The sequence below is a fragment of the Falco punctatus genome, assembly GCF_963210335.1.
Source record: "Falco punctatus genome assembly, contig: scaffold_40, whole genome shotgun sequence".
In the NCBI taxonomy this organism is placed as follows: Eukaryota; Metazoa; Chordata; class Aves; order Falconiformes; family Falconidae; genus Falco; species Falco punctatus.
Window position 1 is genome coordinate 275,284 of NW_027660300.1, and position 27,118 is coordinate 302,401.

The 27,118-nt window shown below is 51.0% G+C and overlaps 1 protein-coding gene and 1 long non-coding RNA gene across 2 annotated transcripts in view; both read right to left on the bottom strand.

The window, feature by feature from the left end:
• Positions 1 to 27,118, bottom strand: part of LOC308057213 — a 183,746-nt gene that overhangs the window by 126,569 nt on the left and 30,059 nt on the right. The window lies entirely within an intron of this gene.
• Positions 20,411 to 21,391, bottom strand: LOC308057232 (olfactory receptor 14C36-like; the record flags this gene model as incomplete). The annotated part of the gene is made up of 1 exon (XM_080411352.1): positions 20,411 to 21,391. Exon 1 carries the CDS (start codon positions 21,350 to 21,352, stop codon positions 20,411 to 20,413), a length of 942 nt encoding a protein of 313 aa, XP_080267478.1. The 5' UTR covers positions 21,353 to 21,391.

The window sequence follows — 27,118 nt, forward strand, 5'->3', positions numbered from 1 at the left end:
TTGGAGAGTCCAGAAAAATGTAAGCTGGCTGAAGAAATGGGTTGACATCAAAGCTGCGTCTATCTCCAAACAAGAGAAATCCTGTTTCTCCTGATGAGCAAGGATCATTGTTAAATAGCCATCACATTACCACATCGCCAACATATAATGCCTAATGCTATGTGTTTGTATATGTAACAAAATCATACGTGCATTTATTTCTCGTTTGAGAATGCTGCCTATGGAGGGGTTCTCTGCACTGTAGTTCAGAGACCTGTAACTTGGGCTGAATTTAGACCTGAATACGCCACCTAGAAATGAATCCAGTTTTGAGGCAAAAGCAAAGGGGACAAATGTTCTACTTCTTTTAGAAGTTGTTTCAGTGGCTAACTGCCTTCACATAGACCTCAGTTTCACTTTTTTTTTTTAAATGTGAATGGTTTTAGTGTTCAGCAATAGGTTCTTCACATATGTCTTCTGCATAAATGTCAGTTCCTGTTAAAATCAATTTATAAAATACTACACCAACTAACTTAAGATGATCTCTTACCTTACAGGCAAACTTGAAGGACACCAATTTGAAACTCTTGCGTTGTACAACCTGTTTTCCCAAGCTCAACTTTTATGCTCCTTCTCTGGGTTACATACCGTTTTCCAAGAACTTAAGATTCTGAGAACTGAACTAAGCATAATATTCCAGCATCTGTCTCATTAATGACGTGAAATAACGTCTCAGTTCCTCTTCGTTACTATACATAGATTCAAGGATGAAGTGACCCCCTTGCGTTATGACATCTCACCAACCTCTCCACCATTACACTTAAAGCCTCCTCAGCCACTGCTTACCACAGATACAGCTCCCACATACGAGACAGTGGGCTCCACTTCATCATCCTGATCGGGTTTTGGAGTACTGCAGTAACGCACGTTTTGTTTGAATAGGCTTTACCTGACTGCTCGACTCCCATTAACATTTATCACTGTCAAACATATCACAACTTGCAGGTTTGTAGCTGTTGCATTCGCTTCCATATAATCAGAAGAACTACCTGATGTAGATGCTGGGGGAGGGGGGGGGCGGCTCAGGAGCCTCTTCCCGCCCCTGTGAGCAGGCAAGAGAAGGAAAAGCAAGCCGGCGGTGGAATCCCCACTCCACGCCCCCCCGACTGCTGATTTCTCTAAAAAGGATTGCAAAGGGCAAGCGTTTAACTGCCAGGGAGGGTAGTTAATCCCAGGTGTATCTTTCACGAGCTATCATTTGTAAAAAGAGTTCTCAGTGCTGGGGGGACCAGACAGGAAAGGAAAAGTTTCCAAAGAGGGTTTGAAATTTCTGTCTTCTAGTCCTAGGGAAATGAAACTGAAGCCATCTTCTGGTGTGCAGCCCAGCAAGTTATTGTGAGCCTTTCTGGGAGAAATTAGCACCTAATTAAAAAGGTGGGAGTGGCAGCCAGGGAGGAGGGTTACAAGAAGGCATCTGCCTTGAGGCTGTGCTAAAGGGAAACTGTAGGTACGTGTTTCTCAGCAGTTCAGCTGAGGGCTGCCTCTAGGAAGAAGGTCCTGGTGCCAGGGCATAATTGTCCTTGGCCTGTTCTTTTTTTTCTTTAGTGACAGAGGGTGCCGAGGGCTGAAGGTACCAGCTGGATGCTCAGTGCCCTTCCATTTCCCTCTGCAAGGGTTTTGGGTGGGTGAGAGACGCAGGCAGCTGTGACCCGGCTGCAGATGTGCTGGGCATGTCAGCCCGCAGCAAATGTGGAGTCTGACACCTTGTGCCTCCTATGGGACAAGACCCTGCTTGTAAAGCAGTTGCTGGAGAAAAAATTAAGCTGGTGCATAATCAACTTCTACCTTAATTGTCCTGTGCAATATCATCTGCAGCTGGGTTCTATCCACAGAGCTGAGATGCTGGTTTCGCTGCCTTTCAGGACTGCTACAGGTGCGTGTTTTCAAGATCTGTTGGCCTAGCCAGCATGCTGTAAGGGTGCGGGTAACAAGGTTTGTCAGTAATGCTTCTTGTGCCTATCTTTGACCAGACTAACTTGGTATCATTTTCTACTAAGAAAGCTTATTCTGTGTGCTGCTCAAAATACTGGGCTGCTCAGGCATTAGAGAGAGGAGAGAGCCAGAGCGGCGGTGGGGGGCCCCGCTGGGCGGGCATCGAGCCCATCGAGGGGGTTCGGTGGCCGCCCTGCTGGGTGAGGGTGGCGGTGGTCAGGGTGACAATGGGGGGCCCCTCTAGGCGGGCATCGATCCCGTCGGGGGGGTTCGGTGGCTGTCCTGCCGGGTCAGGGCGGTGGTGGGTAGCCCCGCTCGGGCGGCTTCGATCCCGTCGGGGGGGTTCGGTGGCTGAACTGCTGGGTGAATGCGACGGTGGGGGCCCCGCTGGCCGGCATCGAGCACGTCGAGGCTGTTCGGTGGCTGAACTGCCGGGTGAATGCGACGGTGGGGGTCCCGCTAGAGCAGCATCGAGTCCGTCGGGGGGGTTCGGTAGCTGCCCTGCCAGGCCAGGGTGATGGTGGGGGGCCCCGCTAGGCAGGCATTGAGCCTGTTGAGGTGTTTGGTGGCTGTGATATGGAGAAATAGTGTGAAATGGGGACAATGGACACCGACTGTGATTGTGTATGTCTGCCCAGGAATGTGGGTATGGTGACTAGTCATGGGTGCGGTGTCTGGTCACATAGGCACACAGCCTCTGAGGAGACAACTACAGTTTTGAGGAGATGCCTGCCCTTCTTCCTCTAACAAAGGGGCTATTTTAAAAAAGAATGAGAAAAGGATGAGAGATATTCCAATGCTATCTAGAGGGAGGGAGTGCTAAGTCTCCTTGCTGGATAAGATGGGATGGTCACAAGGACATGAATCACCTACAAACCTGCAAGACCACCACATTCCAGGAAACGGACTGATAAGCTAATTAACATACGAAGCGGGGTTTAGGTAACGAATATGTATAGGCGCTAATTGAATATTCATTTGTTTCATTGTATAAATGTGGGATGGTTTGTCACTTCGGGTATGCACGCTTGTGGAGGAGCGATCCCCCGTGCATCTGCATGCAATAAACATACCTACTTTATAACTTCCGAGTTATAGAGTCTAATTCCGCACGTCAGGCGGAACCCTCTTCAACTGGGGGGCGCGAGGTTTGCGTAGTCGCCCCATTTCCTACCCACGGGGTGGTTAACAGACAATCCCTGGCAGCTTTCCAGGTCTCTTGCTCTTGTCTAGCTTTTTGGAGAGCCTGGACGACTTTCCCCCACGCTTTCAGATTTTTCCCATTACCAGTAGACATCGTTTCGTCACATAAAGCATGGGAGCATTTGTCCCACACATCTGGGTGGAGTATATCCACCGGCTGGTCAATGACCCCGAGCTCTAAAAGTCTCGCAACTGCGAGAGTAAAATCTTTGGGCTTACAATCAATAACCCGCTGCTTATGCAGCTGTAATACGACCTTCACAAGAGCTTCCATCCTCTTGGTTGGTCCGGGAGCATCCTCCTCGCCGGGCTGGTCCTGCCACTCCGGCTGCCGTTTACCCGATTCCAGGTGAATGTTCCCGGGTTTCGGCACCACTTGTTGCCTTCGCAGGCACGCGGTGACCTGGTTCAGGAACGGCACGGCAGCCAATCCCTGGCCGCGCGGTCCATCAGCTCGCAGACACCAATGTGGTGGATGGCAAATGGCATTTATTGCTGAGCGGCACGGCACTATATAGCCTAGGTTTACAGTGTCACTTCCGTCTGCTTACATCATAAGCTACAAGCTGTTGGCTACCTGGAGGGGGGCCCTGTGTGTCCGTACAGCGCGACATCTTCCGGCCGCCAGGCCCTACCTAGCAACAGACGTGTCTGCTAATACCAGGAGGAGGAACTGGGTGATGGAGCTGCTCTTGGACATCTGCTGCCTCCAACCATAGGGTCCTCTTCATGAAGCAAATATAGTGACAAGTCAGGCAAGACTTCTGTGAGCCAAGTGAAAGGCGTTTCTCTTAGATGCGCCCCCGGTGCCCCCTGTCCCCGCCTCTGCCGTTCCGAGGAGAGCTCCCTTCCGAGCCGTGGCTGGAGCTGTGCTGAGTGCTGGCCGAGTGTGCTGTGAGGAGCAGGGGCTGTGCCCGCTGGCTGCCCAGCAGTGAGCCCTGCTCTGCAGCAGGGGCTTCATGGGAACCGTGGGGGCAGGGGCCAGTCCTGGCCTTGCCCTGGCTCAGCCCAAACTGCTCCCAGCGCAGAAGGGCCTGTCACCATCGGCTCTGCCCGTGCTGAGCAACGGCCATGGTCAGAGTCAGGTCAGGAGGGCTTTGTGCTGTGCTCAGGGAGAGCAGAGTGAGTGCTGAGAGGCAAGGGGACTGTCTGTGCCTGAGGGCAGAGGCAGGCACTCTGCTCTCTCCATCCCTCTCCTTCCCAGCTGCCCAGCAATTGCTCCTTTCTTAGATGGAGAGTGATCACACTGCCATGTGACCCTGACAAGCAGCCAGGCACTGCTGAGAGTAGAGGGATCCACTGCAGAGAACAGAATGCCTCATCCCTTCCCGAAGGCTCAGCACCACACTGCTATCCAAGGACACCCAGGGCTCACTGTGTGCCCTGGAAGCAGCACAGACCTTGGGTGGACACCCAAAGTAGATAGTCAAGGGTCTTGATCATGGAAAGCTCGAGACAGAGCGTCAGCTCCTCCCCCAGCCTCACAGACTGCATTGCCCACAGCATCAGAGGTTAGGGGAAAGCTGGGACACCTCCATGCTAGAGGACATGTCTGCACAGGAGGACCCACAAGGTCTGCCCCTGAGCCTGCAGCTGAACCCCCTATTGCCAGAGAGCCTGTCTGCAATGCCAATAGCATCTGAGCAAGGCCAGGAGAGAGACAAAGGGACACTCGGGAACTCCTTCCCCTTCCCCAGCCCGGCACACCACCTCCCACACAGCAGCAGTGCAGGATAGTCACCCTCAGGCTCTGCTCAGCGAGAAATGGCACCGTGGCAGCAGGAGAGATGCACTTCATCCCTTCTGCTGCTCGGCTGGACCAGGGGGTCTTGAAACACATGAAACCAACGGTCTAAAGGCTGTGCTGGGTGGGAGAGGAGAGCAGAGGTGTGTTGCTCAGGGAAGGCACCTGCACGGCAGACTGTGGCCAGGAGGTGCCCCTATCTGCCCTGCATCAGGGTTCCCCTCAGCATCTCCCCCCCTCCCTGCCCAGGGCTCTGCTGCCTGCAGCTGTCCCTGCCAGCAGCTCTTTCTCTGGCCCCAGGGCCCTTCCCTGCCAGCGCTCACAGAGCCCAGCTCAGCCCTGTGGATAACTGGCTAGCTGAAAAAAGGTCTCATAGACATAGTGCAGCTAGCTGGACAAAAATGCACATTGCTCTCAGCTTATCTGAAGTAAAGCAAAATACACTGTCTTTGGCTGTTTTTGTTACACAATAACAGGAAGATTTTGGTGGGAAAAGAATGTTGCAGGTGGGAACAGAAAACGACAGAAGAGAAACTAGGGGCGGGCTTGGTATTTAGGCAACTAACCAATAATGAGCTTAACTTTTGTAATATGTATGAGCTAATTATAACAAGATATAAAAGGTGACTGTAAGGGACAATAAATGAAGTCTGCTGATCACTCATATTGAGTGACTGTGTCTTCCCTCCGTCGCGACAAATGGCGCCCCAACAGGGACCCTAGAGAGGGCTGAACCTGTGAGCCACGGTTTGACGGAGTTTCGGGTACCGGTCCTGAAAGCAGCGCAGGAGGCGGAAGGGCACAGTCCCTGCGCCCGGGAGCACCTACAGAGGGTCCCGCCGCCCACGCGTCGCCGAAGTCTTGCAAAGGCTGCAACAGCGCTGACGAAGGTATGGAGAGACAAGCGACATATGATTCCCTCATACGCTTTTTAGAAAAGCGGAGCGTTCTGGACATAGATTGTAAAAAGGAATTACCCGGGTTATTAGCGTATGGGATAGCGTCCAGACCCCCGCGGCAGTGGCGAGCAGCGGCGCGCGGCCCGGCAGGCCCCTTCCCAGCCGCGGTTTCTCTCCAAGGCGGCACACCCCCCCCCCCAATCGGCACCATGGCGATGCAAGCGGCCAAGCGAGCTAACATCTGGCTGCCCCCAGAGGTCAATCGGATCCTTTATATTCAGAACCTGCCGTATAAAATCACAGCGGAGGAAATGTATGATATATTTGGGAAATACGGACCTATTCGACAACTCAGAGTTGGAAACACTCCTGAAACAAGTGGAACAGCTTAAGCTTCTCAAGGAAAAATACGGACTTGATTACAAACCCACAAAAAAAAAAAAAAAGAAAAAAAAGTGCTTCAGATGTCACCTACAAGAAATGGGTTTCTGCTTTGAACTAGCAAACATCTCTGTGTTTAAAAAGAAGCCTCTTTGCCTTGATGGAGATAATTTATTCTGTATTCTGTATTTATGCTGTATTCTGAATGTGGAAATTGGTTGGGACTAGGAGGCTGGCTTAAAGGCATTTTGCAAACGGGATTATTATTTTTGATCGTTATTGTAATAATAGTTTTTTGATCAAAACCAGCCCAAATTATTTGTAAGCATTAGGCATATCTGAAGAGAATGCCTTTATTTGAATCAGCAGTTAAGGTGTAGTTTAGTCTGATGCTGTGGTTTTACCTGGTCCTGGTGAATTTTTGAAGTGATGAAATCAGAGATACAAGGTATACTAAGAGTTAGGAGGTAATAAGGTAATAATCTAAGTAAGGGTGCTGTCTTTTATATCTACAAGTGCAATCTGCTTTTACGTAGCAGAGGGAAACTTGAACAATAAGGTTGCTTGAGCAAGATGTGCATGTGACAACTTGGGAAAAGGGATATCACAACTGGAGTGCAACAGTGTTTCTATGTCTGGCAGAGTGAAATCTTTCAAGACCTGAGTTTAGAGAGTCTAAAATAAATTGTTAGTATTCAGAAAACCCATCTTAAGCCTCTTTTGCTTCCATAGTGTTATGGAAGTCAACTGCTATTGTAGAGAATTAATGATTTTTTAATACATATTAACAAATACTACTGTTTTAACTTGAGGCAGTTGAGTGAGAAATACTCACGTGTAGCATTTGAGGGAATGTCAGCATAAATCACACTTAGAGTAAGACTGCATTTTTAATTACTGTACTCGTTAAGATTCGATGATGCCATAAGGCTAAGGCCTTTTATCACAGATTGGTTCGGAACTAAAAGGTGTGTGCACATGTAGATATGCACATTTGTGTTATTTTCCTTAATTGGCTACAAAATAATATAATTAGGTTGGAGACTAGATCTTGGGAATTTGTCTATTCTACTGTTTGTTAAGGAACGTGCATAACACACAGCACCCATGTTGGCTTGGCTTGTGGCATAGTTGTCAAATTTAGCATACACACTCAGACAGATAAGCAACGTACTCTTCTTGTGTGTATCACCTACAAGCCATTATGGCTTAGTGTGTAAATCTGTGTGTAACTATTGAAAAATCCACTTATGAATGTATGTAGCTTAGAACAATTTTTTTTCCCTTTGTTAATTCTTTGATATCAATGAGGTATTCTTCAGAAAATATATGGACTGGTTAGTTGCATAAGGGCAGTTGTTATTTGGACAGAAAATTGTTAATGGTCAGGGATTTTCCACTAAAATATTTGCAAATATTCCTAGTCAAACATCAGTTTGGTTTCCTTTTGGGTTTTGAGCTTGCATTAGTCCATGTTCAGAACTTTAAAATTGCCTTTGAATTTTTTCAACTTTTTATATCACTGGAACAGAAAGAGCATCTAAATTAAAGCTTCAAGCTAACTTTATTTTTCAAGTGTTTCTGGAATTATACTTCTGAACTGAGATTTTATAATTGATTTTATAATTGATGACTGTTGAAACTTACTTAAAGTGTTCTTTGTTTGTAGTTAACCAATGAGGGATTGCCTAGTATGTAATGTGTAGTTTAAAGAACCAATCTGTTTAAAGCTCGCAGCCTCTGATAACGTATATAAACTTGTGATTGTATGCAATAAGTCGACATTTGCTTGCATCAAGCAGCGTCCCGTCTCTCATCGCGGCAATTTGGTGACCCCGACGTGATGGGTTTATGAGCCGCCAGGCTGAGCAGCAGGTCACGAGTCAACGTTGAATGAGCTGCTGAAAGGAAGCAGGAATTGAAAAAAAATGTCCCTCTGGAATTTAGAGGTGAGTTGTGGGAAACATGGGCAATCAGGGGTCTTCCCCCGAAAGAGATTATCTGAGCTTATGAAAGCTCTCCTTAATAAGCACAAAAAGAATATTCCTGGGCATGATCTCAAGGCAATCCTTAGATGGGTACAGGTAAAATTACCCACTGTGACTGCATCTAATATGTTTACGCGAGAGCTTTGGGATGATGTGGGGGTAAAACGATGGGATGCGGCTACATCGGGGGATGCCAAAGCGCAGTGCATGCTCCCATGGTGGAAAAGCATTTTTGAGATTTTGAAAGCACAGGAAAAAAGTCACAGAGAAAAAGCCGGGGGGGGGGGGGAAGGAAACTCTCCTACAGTAACTCCGTTACCGCTGCAGAACCTGAAACCCCCCAACCCCTTGAAGGTTTTTGCCACAGGTTACCCCCCACAGGAAGACCCCTTTGATCCGGGGCTGGTGGAACCTGAAAAAGAGCCAGATTTATACCCCCCCGACCCACACAATGTGTGGGCTAGCATAAGACGTCAAGCCTTGAAAGAGGGAGACCTGGGCATTGCTAAAACAACAGTGGCCCCTGTGCTTTTTCAGGGTCGGGGGCCACAGTGGGAGGCCTTGTCTTTTCCGGTAATTAAGAACTGTGTCACACCGTTACAGAGCACGGGTTTTCCTCTCCTTATTCTGCAAGTCTGTTCTCTTCTGTATTTGATACATACGTTTTGACTCCTCATGATTGTAAATCTCTAGTGCAGCTGTTATTAGCTCCGACTCAATACGCGCTATGGGACTCACATTGGAGGGGGGGGCTTCAGGCACTCCTCCTCACCTATGTGGGTCACGGCAATGCCGCTATGGCCGTGCTGACCATACAACACCTTACTGGTACAGGTCGGCACTCTGACCCGGCAGCCCAAGCTCCGGACATCCATCAGGAGGCTCTCGAAGCAGTCCGTGAGGAAGTAAAAAAGGCTCTTCTTAAAATCCCTGACTCACAAAAGCCGCAGAAAGCTTTTATAAGTGTTACTCAAGGACCCCGTGAGTCCTATATGGAATTTATTGACATACTAAAAAATGCCTTCCACTGTCTGTGGAGCTCACCTCTTTTTGTTATAAAGAAACAAACTGGCAAGTGGCGCTTGCTCCACGAACTCAGAAAAAATTAATGATGCTATGGAAGACATGGGAGCCCTTCAACCAGGACTCCCGTCCCCCACTATGATTCCTCGACATTGGCATTTGACCATTATTGATCTCAAAGACTGTTTTTTTAATATCCCACTCCACCCAGATGATGATCCTAAATTTGCCTTTTCAGTCCCTAGCATCAACATGCAAACCCCGTTGCTAAGATACCAGTGGGCTGTGCTGCCACAAGGAATGAAGAACAGTGCCACAATCTGCCAGTGGTGTACCATCATATGGACGACATCCCAGTGGCCGCACAACATCACGAGGTCATGGAGGAAGCTGTAGCCCTTGTCGCAGCTGCTGTTAATTCAGTAGGCCTCTGTATTGTGCCAGAAAAAATTCAAAAAATACCCCCATGGAAGTACTTAGGATGGCATATAAGGACTCAAACTATAGTTCCCCAGCCTTTACAGATACAGACAGACATAAAAAACTTGCATGACGTACAGAAATTGCTGGGAACAATTAATTGGGTCTGGCTGGGGTTGAGAATTTCTAATGAAGACCTAACTCCTTTATTTGAACTGCTTAAAGGGAATACCGACTTGTGTTCCCCCCGCAGTCTTGGTCTTGAAGCCATTGAGTCTTTGCTAAAGGTTGCTACTGCAATCACTCACAGACAAGTACATCGCTGGGCTCCTGAATCACCTTTTCATTTGATTATTTTGAATCCCACTCGACAGCCTCATGTGTTAATATTTCAATGGGAAATCAGACCCTCTGTTGCTTATCAAATGTTTTTGTTTTTTTTTTAATCAAATCAACCTACAAAAACTATTTCAACACAGCATGAGATGTTTGCTTTACTGGTAATTAAAGCCAGACAATGCTTGTTAACACTATCGGGAGTAGATTTCGCTCGTATCTGTTTACCTGTGACGAGCAGATATTTACAATGGCTTTATCAGCAGTCAGACGCCTTTGTTATGGCATTGGCGGACTATAGAGGTCAACTCACATCCCACCCACCTTCGCATAAGCTGCTTAATATTGACTTTCACTTAATATCCAAGCCAAAAAGGAGCAATCAGCCATTACAAGCTTATACTGTGTTTAAAGGCGGGTCTGGAAAATCGCACAAATCAGTCATTTTATGGTGGGATGACCAGCGTGGATGATGGGGCTCGGACATAGAAACTGTTTCTGGTTCTCCTCAGATAGTGGAACTGGCTGCAGTTGTTCGAGTTTTTCGAAGGTGGTCCACACCGCTTAATCTTGTTACGGATTCAGCTTATGTTGCAGGGATTGTAGAACAAGCTGAAGCATCTGTGCTACATGATGTCTCACATTCTGAACTCTTTGCCTTATCACAAGAGCTTGTCTTTCTCTTAGACTCTCGCCCTCACCCCTATTTTGTTATGCATGTCAGGGCACATACCTCTTTACCTGGCTTTATTGCAGAAGGGAATCGACGAGCTGATATGCTCACTTTACCAGTACGAGTCCTACCAAATCGCCCAGCACAGGCTAAACTAAGCCATTCTTTCTTTCACCAGAATGCTGGAGGTCTCAAACGGCAGTTTGGGCTCACCTCCCAACAAGCGTCCAATACCATCGCCGTCTGTCCTGACTGTCAAAGGCATTCTTTTGGTCCATAGCAGGAGGGGTTAATCCTAGAGGACTACAGAGCTTACAGCTATGGCAAATGGACGTTACACATTATCCAGAGTTTGGTAAATTAACTATGCCCATTCCCCTATTGGCACCTTTTCAGGTGCTCTCTTTTCTTCTTGTCACACAGGAGAGAAAGCTCGTGATGTCCGCAAGCATTTGATGCATGCTATTGCCACCTTGGGCATACCCTCCCAAATAAAAACGGACAACAGTCCCGCATATATCTCAGCTGCAACAAAGGGCTTTCTTGACTCATGGGGCATAACTCACATTACCGGTACTCCTCATTCCCCTACAGGCCAATCTTTGATTGAACGCTCTCATCAGTCTTTGAAACGCTTACTACAACAACAAAAAGGGGGAATGGGGACTGCAACCCCTGAGGAACGACTAAAGAAAGCTCTGTGTGTTTTCAATTTTTTGAATTGTTCTTTAATAGATAATAATCCTCCGATACTTGGGCATTTTAATGCGAATGCTTCACTTGAGGCATGAATTAAACCTCCGGTGTTGGTCCGTCATCCACAAACAGGTAAGATTATGGGACCATATCCTCTTGTGACATGGGGAAGAGGTTATGCTTGTGTTTCCACAGAAAAATGCCCCGGGTGGATTCTGGCGAAGAACGTACGACCCTTCCATGAATCCCTACCACAATCAATGGGTGAGGACTCCGATCATCCTCCGGATCATCCCCTGGATCATCACCTCGATCAACAAGCTTCTGAACCTTCTGGGATCACGAATAACTGAAGCAGTATAAATTGAACGCTGTGGACTGAAAATGACTAAATGAATCAACGTAGAGAAGTATCAGTCACGGGAATTTCATGTACTGTATGCGGGCACTGTAAGCCTTGGGTCTTATGTGTGTGCTCTAACTGTAAAAAGGAATGGTGGTGTAGAGTAGTATTAGCCAAACGATGGTGTGAAGGCTGTCTTGTTAATGGAATTAATACTGTTAAAATTCTGCTTACTTCAGGTCACGAGTCAGCAGAAGAACAAAGATATTGGGAATATTCCCGAGACTGGACCCTATCTGTATATAAACAAGCAGAAAGAGTCCTGGTCTGTGGTTTTGAGTGCAGTAAGACTAACCTGGTGCCTGCTGTTTGGACTGTTCTTAAACAGGACTGGGAGCAGACTAAAGAAAAATGTGAAAAACGATTTGCATGGAAGCTAAGGGCAGGCCAGAAACAGTTTTTGAAATAGTGCTTATCTTCATGGTGACAGTAGGGATTGTGCAAGCCTACCCATTTCTTCCTGCACTTCCTAAGGTTAATGTATGGGTTACATTGGCAAATGTGACCAGACAAGACACTTGGTGTCTTGCCACTGCTTCACCTAATAACCCCTTTTCCACATGCCTCGTGGGCCTACCGCTAGATGAGTGGCCGGTACCTACACATTTAGAAGCAATTTTTCCAAACCGGTCACAAAATCTGACAGAGAATTGGGACATATGGGTCCCCTGTCTCCCACAGGCTACCCTAGAACCACAAAAGATTGAGCTTCTTGGATCAGTGAAAATGGGTATTTGTGTGAAGTTGAACTATACAGGGAAAAATCAGTCCAAAGCATGGGATGTCTCTCCTGCCCACCCCATTTTTAAGAATGCTAGTGTTTGGTGTAATTACACGGCAACAAACTTGTCCAAGTCTAGCAATGCCCCCTTGTCATTACCATCGGGAGTATTTTTTATTTGTGGGGACAGAGCGTGGCCCATCATCCCTTCTCATAACAGGAGGTCCACGTAGCCTCGGCCGCCTTTCTGTCCTGACTCCTAATACATCTCTGATTTTACAGCACCGTCTCTCTCATAGGGCAAAGTGTAGCATTCATGCATATGCACCCGATTGTGAAGACCACGTGGAGTTTTGGTCTTTTAGTCAACGCTTTGCTGCCTCCCTTTTTATACCTGGAGCGGCCGCTGGAAAAGCATTAGCAACTTTAGATAAGCTTGGCTGCTGGCTTGCTCAACAAGGGCATGCTACTAGCAATGTATTGTCTGGTCTTTTATTAGATGTAGACAGGGTTCGCCATGCTTCATTGCAAAATAGGGCCACTATAGATTTTTTGCTTTTAGCGCAAGGACACGGCTGTGAGGATTTTGATGGCATGTGCTGCATGAATCTCTCTGACCACTCGGAATCGGTTCATGCCAGCATTTCAACAACTTAAAGCTGGAGTCTTTAAACTTTCACAAGACCACAGCTGGGATTGGTTGGATAAACTTTTTGGAGGATGGGGACTGTCGGGATGGTTAAGAAGTTTAGTGAAGACGATTGTTTATGCCTTAGCCGTTTGTGTCTTCTTGTTACTCTTTTTCCCCTGTTTGTTGCGGTGTCTACAAAAGTGGATAACACAGTCTATGAAGAAAGTTCTTTTTGTGCAACAGGAAGGGGGAGATGTGGGACAGGGCCTGAGAGGCAAGTCTCCAAGTACGGTCCAGCTGATAAGCGGGGATGTGCTGGAGCTTGTGGGCCATCAACCTTGGGAGGACGGCCATAAAACCTTGGCAGGATGGCTACAAACCTCGGGAGGACAAGGCATGTGAATAGGTAACAACTGACAGGAGGAGTCAGGCTGAGTAAAGATAAGGGAATGAGGAACAGATGGCCCAAAAGAGAAGTAACAACTTTGTGCTGATTGATGACTGTTGAAACTTACTTAAAGCGCTCTTTGTTTGTAGTTAACCAATGAGGGATTGCCTAGTATGTAATGTGTAGTTTAAAGAACCAATCTGTTTAAAGCGCGCGGCCTCTGATAACGTATGTAAACTTGTGATTGTATACAAGAAATCGACATTTGCTTGCATCAAGCAGCGTCCCGTCTCTCATCGCGGCAGTTGGAGCCCTGCCCCTGTTTCCCTGCAGGCTGTAGGCACCATCTCGCTGCCCTGCCTTGCTCTCACCCCAACATTGCCATGGGCTGGCTGATCCAGGCTCCCTCTGGCTGAGCTCTTGCACCGCAGCAGGACCCCTGGAGTGACAGTTCTTCCTCCCCATAGTCACTCTCCACCATCAGAGCTTGCCTTTGTCACATTTTTTCCTCTCTTGAGATTTTTCCCACTGCCCAGCAAAGCTTTACCATCTCAGAAACTACGCTTCAAGCAGGGAACCCAACCTGGTAGGGGTTTTTTTGTGGTCTTTCCCCTTAAAAAAGTGAAGTCACTTCCACATGGTCTTCCAAACCACATGGCTGCTGCTGGCCTTTCAGCTTCTCCCAGAGACATGACCAAGCCCTGTGCCTGCTGCTGTCCTGTCATGTCCACAGGCAAAATGGACATGACAAGCCCTATCCCAGCCCTTCTCCTGGATGGGGCCTATGGGGTCCCTTGGCAGAGGGACTGTCCCAGCCACATTCCTGATGCTGGCCTGTCACCTCCAGAGGCAGAACTGACCTCACAGGCCCCTCACAGCCAGGCACGTCCTCCTGCATGAGGAGTTCCTGAGACCCAGGTGCCCTCCTAATACCAGACCCCTCCATCACCCTCCTTTTCTCCAGGGATGTGACCACCAAAAAACAAGTTTGTTTTTCTCAGATTTATCAAATACTTTTCCCGCAATCCATTTGAGTGGAGAAACATTCTTCAGATGAGCTCCTCTATTTGTGTTGACACATTCTATAGATGCTCTTATATCTCTATGGTTTGTTTTTTGGTTGGACTGACCTTTAACTGTGCAGCTGAGGCAGGGTCAGCTAGAGCAGCCTGCTCAGTAACTGGTCTAGGTAGGCTTCCAAGACCATAGAAGCACAGAAACAGAATCATTGAGGTTGGAAAGGACCTTAAAGATCATCACATCCAACCGTAACCTGAGTATCAGTAAGTCGTCACTGAACCACGTCCCTAAGCACTGCAACTGTGTATTTCTGAAACACCTCCAGGGCTGGAGATTCCCCCAGCTCCCTGGGCAGCCTGTTCCAATGCTTGACCACCCTTGCAGTGAAGACGTTTTTCCTCATATCCAATCTGAACCTCTCCTGGTGTAAATTGAGGCTCTTGCCTCTTGTCCTGTCACTTGTTATCTGGCAGAAGAGACCTCCCCCCACTCATCTACAACCTCCTTTCAGGTACTTCTAGAGGGCATAAAGGTCTCCCTGAAGCCTCGCCTGCTCTAGACTGAACAAGCCAAGTCCTCTCAGACCCTCTTCATCCAAGCAGGGATCCAGACCCTTCACCAGCCTTGTTGCCCTTCTCTGGAAATGCTCCAGCACCTCAACGTTTCTCTTGAACTGAATGGCCCAAACCACAAACACTTGGTTTGAGGTGTGGCCTCAGCAGTGCCGAGTACAGGGGGTCCATCACTGCCCTGGTCCTGCTGGCCACACTTTTTCTGATACCAGACAGGATGCTATTGGCCTTCTTGGTCATCTGCACACAACTGCTGGCTCATGCTCAATCATCTGTCAATCCTCACCCTCAGGGTACTTCCCCACCAGGCAGCCTTCCAGCCACTCTGCCCCAAGCCTGTAGAGTTATGTGGGGGTGTGGTGAGCCATGTGCAGAACTGGCACTTCTCCTGGATGAACTTCATACAACTGGACTCATCCAAATGATCCAACCTGTGCAGACCCCTCTGCAGAGCCTTCCTGCCCTCAAGGAGATCAGCACTTCCACCCCACTTGATGTTGTATGCAAACTCACTGAGGGTGCACTCAATCCAGACCATTGATAAAGTTCTGAAGCAGGACTGGCCTCAACACTGAGCCCATGGATCACCAGTAATTATGGGTCGTCACGTGGGTGTCACTCCATTTACTACCCCTCTTGGGGCTTGGCTGTCCAGCCGGCTTTAACCCAGCGTGGAGAACACCCACCGAAGCCATGAGCAGCCAGGTTCTCCAGGAGAATGCAGTGGGAGATGTTGTCCAAGGCTTTTTTAAGGTCCAGGTAGAGAACACCCCCAGGCTTTCCCTCATCCGCTAGGCAGGCCACCTTGTCACAAAATGAGATCAGATTCATCAAGCAGGACCTGCCTTTCATAGATCTGTGCTAGCTCGTCCTGACCTCCTGCTTGTCCTATGCTTGCTGTTGGCTGTTGTTCAGGATGATCAGCTCCACAACCTTCCTGGCACTACGATCAGGTTGACAGTCCTAGGAACCTCTTTTCTACGTTTCTTGTAGGTGGGCACCACTTTGACTAACCCCTAGGCTTCTGGTGCCTCCCCAGTATAGCCAGGAGTCTTGATAGTCACCCCTGGGGGAATGCATTTAGAGAAACAGACCAACGGTTTTCACAGTGTTCCTGGATCACGGCATGTCCGTAGCCAAGGACACTTTCCAAAGCACTTTGTCCTCCCTGGACATGAGGTTCACCTGCACCACATGTCCTCTGGGGCTGCAGAGGCAACACAGACAGACATGTCCTCTCCTGCCAGCACTGCACAGTCCAGCCCTTTGTCCCTCTGGTCTTGAGGACAGCTGGGTTTCCTCTCCTTAGGGACATTGCATTTCACCGTTACAGTGCCACCTGCCAACCACCCCAGTATGCTCTGCAGCAAAATTTAGCATGCATTGGACTTTGGGCACTTGGTACCCGCTATTTTTGTTACATGTTTGATCTTGGCCCTGGTGCCACAGCTGAGGTCCAACGCGTCCCTTCTCTGCCATAAAGAACCTAAACCAGGGAGAGCAAGGGGCCAAACTCTTACTTAACCAGCCTGAGGAAGCCTTAGGATCAATGACCTCACATCTTACTGGGGACTTTTCTGACCCCGTGGGTTTACATGGCAAGGGTTTGGGAGCGGTCATGGGGTTTGTAGGGCTGACAAAGGTGAGAAGAGGTCAAGAGTTGGCCCCATGGCCAAGAAAGCCACATTCAGCTGGCTCTGAAATGGACCTGCTACCTCCCTGAGCTCATAAGTAATTCTAGCTGTGAATTCTCTCTGTGAAAAACCAATGCAAGAAAGGCCATAAGACAGTGTGCAGCGTTTGTAAGAGAAAGGCGTGAGAAACAAGGCACAGGAACAGCCCTAGAAACACCAAGTGAGTGAAGAAGGAGGGGGGGCAGTGAGGGAGAGGCTTGCTGGGCTCATGGAGGCCAATAGTCAACCCACTGACCCCGACGTTCACAGGTCAGCACAGTGACAATGTTCCTTTAGGTGTCTGTAGGTTCTTTACATCAGCATTTTAGCATTGCTGCCAGATGGGCCAACAGCTGTGATGCTCAGCTGGATCTGAAACCCTGTGTCACCCCTGTCCACCTTGGCTCCAGCAGCAAAGGAATGATGGAGTCTCATCTCCCAGGGGCAGTGAGGCAGGAGAGCAGTGGAGTGCAGGTGCCGGGCCTCAGGGTGGCAGGCTGTGGCCAATGCTGGGAACTTTCACTGGGCAGTATCACTCAAGGGAGAAGAATTCAGTGCAAGTGGTCACAAGGAGGCCATGAGGCCCCAGGGCCAGAGGACAACTCGTCTTCTCATGGGCCTTGGTGGCAGAAACAATGGCCGTACGCAAGGGGACAACCCTTGGGTTCTCTTGGTGACTTCCAGCCTTGCCGGTGCCCTTTGCCTTCCATCTCACGCTGTCCTACGCTGTCCCACGGCTGCTGCTTTTCCACGGCAGGCTGCAGGCACCCATCTGGCTTCCCCACCTTGCTCTCACCCTGCCCTTGCCACACATGCACTCATGTCTGCCCACCCTCACACGCTGTTCCTGCAAACACACACACATGCACTGATCTCACACTCCTTCTGGACGACGTCTCCCACCACAGCACAAGCCCTTGAGTGACATTTCCTCCTCCTGACCTCCAGTCTCCACTTTCCCAGCTGCACTGGCTGGCAGTGCTTCTCCCTCCTGCTCTTCCCTACCTCCAAGGAAAGCTCCACCACCTGGGAAACCACCCTTCAGGCGGGCATCCCGACCCGTCACCCTCCTGGTGGCCTTTCCCCTGACCATGCCACGGCCTCACCGCACACTTCCAAGGCTGCGAGCCTTTCAGCTTCTCGCATAGGCACGAGCAAGCGGTGTGCCTGCTGCTGTGCTGCCATGTTCTCAGGCAGCAGCGATGTGACAAGCAAGAAAGAAGCCCCTCGGTGGAGTGAGCCCAGGTCCTTAGGCAGAGGGGATCTCACAGCCCATGTGCCACCCAGGGGCCTTCTGCTGGCCTGCGCGAGACACGGGCAGATGGAGCTTAACAGCACGTGTCCCAGCCATGAGTCAGGGGCTGCCCTACGCGCTGTTTCAGGCAGAGGTGACCTCACCGCCCCTTTCCCAGGCACATTGCTGCTGTTGGGCTGTCCCCTCCGCAGGCAGAACTGGCCTCACTGCCCCCGTCACAGCCATTGGCTTCCTGCTGGAATGTGAGTCCCTGAGACACAACTGACCACGAGATACCGTCCTCAGCCGTCACCCTCCCCGTGGCCCAGCACCCCAGCAGATAAAGGGAAGCTTCTCTCAGCAAATTTATCTCATGGATTTCCTACCTATTATTTTGGGTGGAAGAACATTCCTCAGGGGAACTGCTCTGTTTCTACTGGACCCTGTTTTGTCTCTGCTTCTGCGCCTCCGTTTTCCCTTCTTCCCCCTGCTATCCCATCCCAACTGAGCTCTCCAGGGAAGTGAGTCAATGAGTCCTAGAATATCTCAGGTTGGGAGAGGCCCCTGTAAAGGCCCTTGTCCAGCTGTCCTGCTCAAGGCAGGGTGAACTGGATGGCATCTCTCAAGGGCTCTGCCCACTTTGGCATCATCCACAGAAGGGTCTGAAAAGCCACTTTGTCAGCTTGTACTGGGAGACAATCAAGACATTCAACACATTTGGCCCAACTGCTTGCACTGGAAGATGTCACTAGTCAGTGGCCACCAGGAGGACTTGACCACTGCTGACATTTGGTCTTGAGCCCCTGTGGCGTATGATGCACCGACTCTGGGAGCGGATTGAAGGCACGAAGACACTTGAAGACACCTCGAAGACACTTTATTAAAATCAAGCAAGCCTTTTATACCTTTGCAGGGGGCTGACGTGTCAGCCTGTAACTCTGCTCAGCAACTTTCAACTCTGGGCTCTTTTTTTATTACAGACACAGCAGCTCAGCAACTCCCTTTATCTACAAGGCCACAAGCTCTGCAGACCACTCCCTATCTTCAAGGTTCTCCTCTTGCTCCCATGGCTTCCTTCCAACAGGCATAACTGTGTCTCTCTCCCAAGGTCGGGTTTCGCTCCCTGACGCCGTTGAGCTAGCTCGAGACATAGCCACAAGCCGCCAGCCAACTTCCCACCCACAGTGTCCTCCATTTCTTCACTCCAGAAGTCACCCATCTGCCTATACAGAAAGTGCAGGAGAAAAAGTCAAACCCCTTGCAAAGGTGCAGGCACAAACCATCCCCTTCTTGCCTCAATACGTATGGGTGCAGCAATCCCTTTGATGTCCCACAACTACCTGGAACTGGCTGCAGGAGTATTTCCACCGTCATTTCCCCAGACACTACGGTGAGGATGACCAGCCTGTATTTCTCCCAATTGTCCTTCTTGCTTTTCCTGAACAAAGGCTGGATGTCTGCCTTTTGCCAGGACCCCAGAACCTCCCTGATTGATCGGACACATTTGAGGGCACCATCCAGAAAGGGTGCCGTGATCAGACAGAGGCACTTGCAATGAGCCTGCCCAAGGCGGGTGAGATGAATCTCCCTGGGACAGTGGCCTTTGTTCCTGCAGTCACACACAGGAACAGCGGTGCCCTGGGAGGTGTCCCCACCTCAGCTGGCCTCACGCACTGCTGGCATGGTTGAACCCCAGCCTCACGCACACAGGGGTGCTCAGAGGCACGAGCCCGTCCCTGGCACGTGCGTAGGCAGAGCACTGCAGCGGGCACAGTGACTGCCTGGCCTCCTGCTGCCCCTGCCAGAGGCTGGCAGCACCTCAGCCCGGGGGTGTCGCGCCCTGCTCGGCACCTCGCGGAGATGGCCCTCGTCATGAGCAATGGGCACGGGGACCTCGGTTCAAGGAAGCACGTTGCAGTGCTGCATTCAGGTGGTCTCCACAAATCCATAGCATTTGATGGAGGCCAGCACCGTCACAGAGTGCCCGTTGCCTGCCCCTGCCTGCGCTCACAGGACTGCCACGCAGCACGGCAGTGACCAAGCTGCCAGAGCACTCAGGCCTTACACCAAGGCAGGGGGTCAGAAGGGGAGTGTGGAGGTAGAAGGAGGACAGTATTGGAGAGCCTAAAGGGGTGGTGTTCCCTGGTACTGCTGCCATGCGAGGAACCTTTTAAACCTTCATCTATGGACACAGGAACTGTCCCTGCAGCCTTCCAAGAAAGGCCTTGGATGAAAGAATCCCAGGAAAAACATAGTGGTTTAATGGCCCTTTGGCTTTGTTAGATGAAGAGAGAGCAGGGCACCTTCAGAAAAGAAAATCACAGAGGGAATTAGAATGGGGACGACAAATTTATCAGAAATGAAATACCCTAAGAAACTAGAACAAATTCAGAAGACACTCTGGGTCTTTGATAAATTACATTATAAATGTTATTCAAAATTTTATTCCTTCAGAAGAAGATACTGTTATCAGTTTGCACATTGCACCCTTGAGCTCCTGGTTCCTCATGCTGTAGATGAAGGGGTTCAGTGCTGGAGGCACCATCGAGTACAGAACTGACACCACCAGGTCCAGCGATGGGGAGGAGATGGAGGGGGGTTTCAGGTAGGCAAAAGTGGCAGTGCTGAGAAAGAGGGAGACCACAGCCAGGTGAGGGAGGCACGTGGAAAAGGCTTTGTGCCGTCCCTGCTCAGAGGGGATCCTCCGCACAGCCCTGAAGATCTGAACGTAGGACAGCACAATGAAAACAAAACAGCCAAATAATAAAGAGGCACTAGCCACAAGAAGCCCCACTTCCCTGAGGTAGGTGTGTGAGCAGGAGAGCTTGAGGATCTGTGGGATTTCACAGAAGACCTGTCCCAGGGCATTGCCTTGGCAGAGCGGCAGTGACAGTGTATTGGCCGTGTGCAGCGCAGCATTGAGAAACCCACTGGCCCAGGCAGCTGCTGCCATGTGGACACAAGCTCTGCTGCCCAGCAGGGTCCCGTAGTGCAGGGGCTGGCAGATGGCCACAAAGCAGTCATAGGCCATGACGGTGAGGAGAAAATACTCTGCTGAAAGGAAAAAGACAATCAGGAAGAGCTGTGCAGCACATCCTGAGTAGGAGATGTCCCTGGTGTCCCAGAGGGAGTTGGCCATGGCTTTGGGGACAATAGTGGAGATGGAGCCCAGGTCGAGGAGGGAGAGGTTGAGGAGGAAGAAGTACATGGGGGTGTGCAGGTGGTGGTCACAGACTACGGTGGTGATGATGAGGCTGTTGGCCATGAGGGCAGCCAGGTAGATGCCCAGGGAGAGCCAGAAGTGCAAGAGCTGCAGCTCCCGCGTGTCTGCCAATGCCAGGAGGAGGAACTGGGTGATGGAGCTGCTGTTGGACATCTGCTGCCTCTGGGCATATGGTCCTGTCACAGGAGAAAAAGACAGTGATAATTTAGGGGAGACTTCTGCAAGCAAAATCAAAGCCATTCCCACAGACCACCCCCCGGTCACACACAGACATCCCTCTCTTTTCTCGGAGACCTTCCTGCAGCTGTGTGGCTGCAGCCCTGCTTGGTGCTGGCCGTGTGGGCGATGAAGAGCAGGGCATCTGCCCACGGGCTCTTGACCAGCCAGCCCCACTCTGCAGCAGTGGGTGGGGGCAGGGACCAGTCCTGGTGTTTAACTTTGTCCTGTGAAACCAGTGCCAACGCAGAAGGGCTGCTCAGTGTCTGTAGCGCCAGTGCTAAAGAATGGGAAGGCTGAAGGCATTTTAAGAGAGTTTTAGTTTTTTTCACAGCTCCCTCCATCTCTCCTGTTCAGTATTCTCAGATGTCAGAAAAGCAGAGCATTTTTGCTGCCCTCAGGTGGAACAGAGTGAGGTCTGTGAGGCAAGAGGATTGCCTGTGGGTGAGGGCACAGTGAGGGGAGGTGGTCTGTCCTGCTGGTTCCCGGTTTCTGTGGGCTTGCACCTTCCTGAGATGAATGGTGGCCACACTCCCATGTTACCCTGAAATACCACAAGGCACTGCTGAGAACAGACTGACCCACCACAGACCAGTAAAGGTTGTAGACTTTCATCAGAACTCAGCATCCCACCCACAGCAAAGGATACACAGCTCATTTCACCCACCCCAACAGCGTTTTCTCCATCACAGAAACTCTACGCCTCTACGTGGGGCTTTCAGATCACTAATGGGTGTGAGGGGACAGGTTTCCATTCTGGAGGGCAACGCGCTGCTTGGAAGGGAACTTCAAGGAGGTAGCCAAGTGCCCTAACAAGAGCATCAGGTTCAGGGAGAACCAGCCAATTGCCCAGCCCCACATAGGTCATTGCCCACAGCCCCACAGGTGAGAGGAAAGCTGGGACACCTGTTCCCATGGACACACCTGCAGGAGAGGACCCCCAAGGTCAGAGTGTGACTCTGCAGCTGAAACACCCATCCCCAGAGAGCCTGACAGCAAGAGCTAGAGAATAAAACTAGCACCAAAAGGCAGAGAAAGAAGTAAAATTGCACTGATGGTCTAGGTAAGAGTGTCCAGGGCGAGCGTGCCAGGCACTGAGGGCAGCGCTGCCCTTGCCCAGCTCTGCTCGCCACCTCCCACACACCAACATTGCCGGGCAGCTGCTCTCAGCCCCTGTGCTCTGCAGAGGGACCGGGGCACGTGGCTGCAGAGCTGCACCGCGGCTCTGCTGGAGCTCCGGCTGCAGAGGGGGTGGCTCACACCTCGGGACCCCCAGTCCTGAGGGCAGAGGCTTTGCTGGGGGGAGAGCAGGCCAGGGGGATGCCTCAGAGAAAGGGGTCTGCACTGCACATGGTCAGAGAGAGCTTTCTGATTCTCCTTTCAACAACAATTCTGTCTGAAGTTTCCTATCAGTCCTTGCAATATCCTGGATGTCAGGAGATTTTCCTTGTGGGAGGTATCTCCCTGTGCCAGGTCTTTCCCTGTCAGCGCTCACAGACCACATCTCTGCCTCTGTGCACTGGCCCCGCACAAACGTGCCTCTCTGCAGGGCACTGGCTGGGCGCAGGGTCCTGTCCGCAGGGGGAAAAGGGCAGCTCAGAACGACCCTGATGGCTCCAGCAAAGGTGCTGCTGCTGCTGTTCATAGGCGGAGGAGTGGCTGAGGGCACTTCAGGAGGCTCCTGGCAGACCTCCTCATCACTCAGAGTTACAGCTGGCAGTCTCAGGGACAACTTCAAACTCGAGATCTCCATTAACTTATCTGCCTTCCCTCTCCTGCCCCCAACAACAGAAAGCTGAAAACACAGATTGAGGAGAGCCCTGGATTTATCATAGCAATCCCTACGCTGACCATTGACACGAAAAGTCTCATCCAGACATATTCTGATGGTAACCTATCCTTGTAAGCAGTGCTCAGCCATGCAGCACACTCTCAACAGCAGAGAGATCCTTCCCTCTCGGGGCTCAGTCCATACGCCCCCAGAGCTGTGGGGAGCCCCCCGGCAGGCTGAGAGCTGCCCCTGGCAGGCGGCAGAGCCCCTGCCCCAGCACACAGCCCCCGCGGCTGCAGGGACCCTGCTGGCAAGGACAGCCCTGGGCACCCCTGCCTGCACAGCCACCTTCACAGCCCTGCAGCCGGCCCTGGCACAAGGCAGCCCACATGCCCTGACCCTCCCACGCTGCAGCAGGGAAGCCCTGCTCTGCAGCACACTGGCCTCCTCCACAGCAAAAGGCTCCCACACGGTCCCACAGGCTGGGGGGGCCCCAGCTGCTGCAGACCCGGCTAGCAACTGCAGAGGCATTGCCCTGCAGCCACACACTTACTGGCTCAAGGGCTCTGCAGATTTCTCCAGCAGGGAGCTCTCAGCAGCCTCCCACCAAGGTCTGCTTTTGAGCTCTCCCTGCCTCCCTCCTCTGCCCCTCTGGGCTCCCTCCAGCTGTCCCTGGGGCTGCAGGGGAACCTGATGGGCAGCAGCATGAGGCAATCCCTCATGGGCCTTGCCTCACCTGGGGGGACACACTTATTTCCAGCACTGGCAATTCCCTTACTAGAAAAAGTTTTCTGCATGACTATCAACTTTTGTTAACCCATTCCTAGACAGGACACCAGGAAGACTGCAGCAAAGGATCCAAGTACTCCTAACGGAGCGTGTGTGTACGTGTGTGTCTGGTGGTTCTGCAGGCAGGGCAGGGAGGATGTCCTCAGTGCTTCAGTAAGCCCTGCAGAGCCCATTGCAGCACTTCATTGCACAGTCCGAGGGCTCAAGACTCAGCTCTCCTTTGCCCAGGCCACGTCTCTGCTCTGAAGCAAAGCCTTTGCACCCACAGGCTCGGGGACACTTGGTACCAGTTGCCTTGTGGCCAGGCAGAGCTGGGCTGGTGCCACAGCTGGGGGGCTTCAGCCCAGATGTGCAGCAGTGCCCTCAGCCAGGGGCCCACGCAGAGGCAGCTGGAGCCCGTCCTGTTGCAGACAGAGCTGTGACACTGAGGGAACCAAGTGCCAGGGCAGGTGGCAGAGCTCAGCACAGCTGCTCGGCAAGGACAGCAGCCTCCAACAGGTCCAACATTGAAAATGGAGTTTATGCTTGTGGGGCAATTCCAGGGCACCCGAAGGAGCGTTCCCTCCTTCTGCACAGGCCACAGCCTGCCAGTGTGTGACCTGGGGCCTGCACTCTGCTGCTCTCCTGCCTCACTCCCCCTGGGAGATGAGACTCCACCGTTTCTTTGCTCCTAGAACCAAGGTGGACACGAATGATGCAGGGTTTCAGATCCAGGGGAGCATCACAGCTGCTGGCCCATCTGGCAGCTGTGCTAGAATGCCGATGCAAAGAACCTGCAGACACCTAAAGGAGCATTGTCACTGTGCTGCCCTGTGACTGTCGGCGGGTGGTTACTTGACCACTGGCTTGCAGGATCCCACCAAGCCTCTGTCTCGCTGCTCCCCTCCTTCTGCACTCACCTTGATGTCTATAGGGTTGTTCTCTCACATAATTCTCACTCCTCTCCCGTTGTGTTTGGTCCTTTCTGCCATAGGGTATCGCAGAGGTGCCACTAGAATTGCTTATTGGCTCAGGTTTGGGCAGGAGCTGGTCCATTTTGGAGTCAAATGAAAGTGGCTGTTATGGCCATGGAGTCAGCTCTTGGTCTCTCCTCACCTCTGCCAGCCCTACAAACACTTCCAAATCACTCCCAAACCCCTGCCATGTAAACCCACAGGATCTCTAAATTCCCCAAGAAGATGTGAGGTTATTGATCCTAAGGCTTCCTCACGCTGCTTAAATAAGACTTTTCCCCTTCCTCTCCCTGATTTAGGTTATTTCAGAGCAGAGTTACCCTGAACCACACCTGTGTCACCTGGGCCAAGCTCAGACATGTAACAACAAAAATAATAATGGGTACCAATTGTCCAAGGTGTTGCCTTCACGGGCATGCAGTGACCTGGTTCAGGAACCCCTGGCCGCGCGGTCCATCAGCTCACAGACACTAATGTGGTGGATGGCAAATGGCGTTTATTGCTGAGCGGCGCGGCACTATATAGCCTAGGTTTACAGTGTCACTTCCGTCTGCTTATATCATAAATTAAAAGCTGTTGGCTACCTGGAGGGGGGCCCTGTGTTTCTGTACAGCGCAAGATCTTCCGGCCGCCAGCCCGTACCTAGAACACAAGGTCACACGCAAGCAAAATATTTTGCTGCAGAGCATGCTGGGGTGGTGAGCAGAGGTCACTCTGAAGGTCAAATGAGATGTCCCTAAGGAGAGCAATCCATGCTGTCCCTGGGACCAGAGACATGCAGGGCTGGACTGTGCAGTGCTGCAGGAGAAGGCATTGCTGCCAGTGATGCCTCTGCAGCCCCAGAGGACATGTGGTTCCGGTGAACCTCATACCCAGAAAGGACAAGGTGCTTTTGATTGTGTCCTTGACAATGGACATCCCGTGATGCAGGGACACTTTGAAAATCATTGGTCTGTTTCTCTATTGCCTCAGCACAGCGATGACTTTCAACAGTGCTGGCTAACTGGGGAGGCCCAAGAAGGCTGAATGTTAGTCAAGTGGTGCCCACCTACAAGAAGGGTAGGAGGGAGGATCGGGATAACTACAGGCCTGTCAACCTGATCTTAGTGCCAGGGAAGGTTGTGGAGCTGATCATCCTGAGCGCCATCGCACAGGAGCCGCAGGAAAACCAGGAGGTCAGGACCAGCCTGCATGGGTTTATGAAAGGCAGGTCTTGCCTGATGAACCTGATCTCCTGCTGGGACAAGGTGACCTGCCCAGTGGATGAGGGAAAGGCTGTGGATGCTGTCTACCTGGACCTTAGGAAAGCCTTTTGGCTCCATCTCCCACTGCATTCTCCTGGAGTAACTGGCTGCTCATGGCTTCGATGGGTGTTCTCCACGCTGGGTTAGAGCTGGCTGGACAGCCAAGCCCCAAGAGGGGGAGTAAATGGAGTGACATCCAGGTGACGATGGCCCATAAGGAGTGGTGTTCCCCAGGGCTCAGTGCTGGGGCCAGTCCTGTTTCAGAACTTCATCAATGATCTGGATTGAGTGCACCCTCAGTGAGTTTGCATACAACACCAAATTGGGTGGCAGTGTTGATCTCCATGAGGGCAGTCAAGCTCTGCAGAGGGATCTGCACAGGTTGGATCATTTGGATGAGTCCAGTTGTATGAAGTTCATCCAGGAGAAGTGCCAGTTCTGCACATGGCTCACAACACCCCCACATAACGCTACAGGCTTGGGCCAGAGTGTCTGGAAGGCTGCCTGCTGGGGAAGCACCCTGAGGGTGAGGGTTGACAGATGGTTGAGCATGAGCCGTCAGTGTGCCCGGGTGGCCAAGAAGGCCAATAGCATCGTGTCTGGTATCAGAAACAGTGTGGCCAGCAGGACCAGAGCAGTGATGGACCCCCTGCACTCGGCACTGCTGAAGTCAAACCTCAAACAACGTGTTTCTGGTTTGGGCTCCTCACTTCAAGAGAAACGTTGAGGTCCTGGAGCATTTCCAGAGAAGGGCAACACAACTGGTGAAGGGTCTGGATCCCTGCTTGGATGAAGAGTGACTGAGGGGACTTGAGTTGTTTAGTGTGGGTAGTAGGAGGCTCAGGGGGGATCTTACTGCTCTCTAGAAGTACCTGAAAGGAGGTTGTAGATGGGGTGGGTAGGAGTCTTCTGCCACATAACAAGTGACAGGACAAGAGGCAAGAGC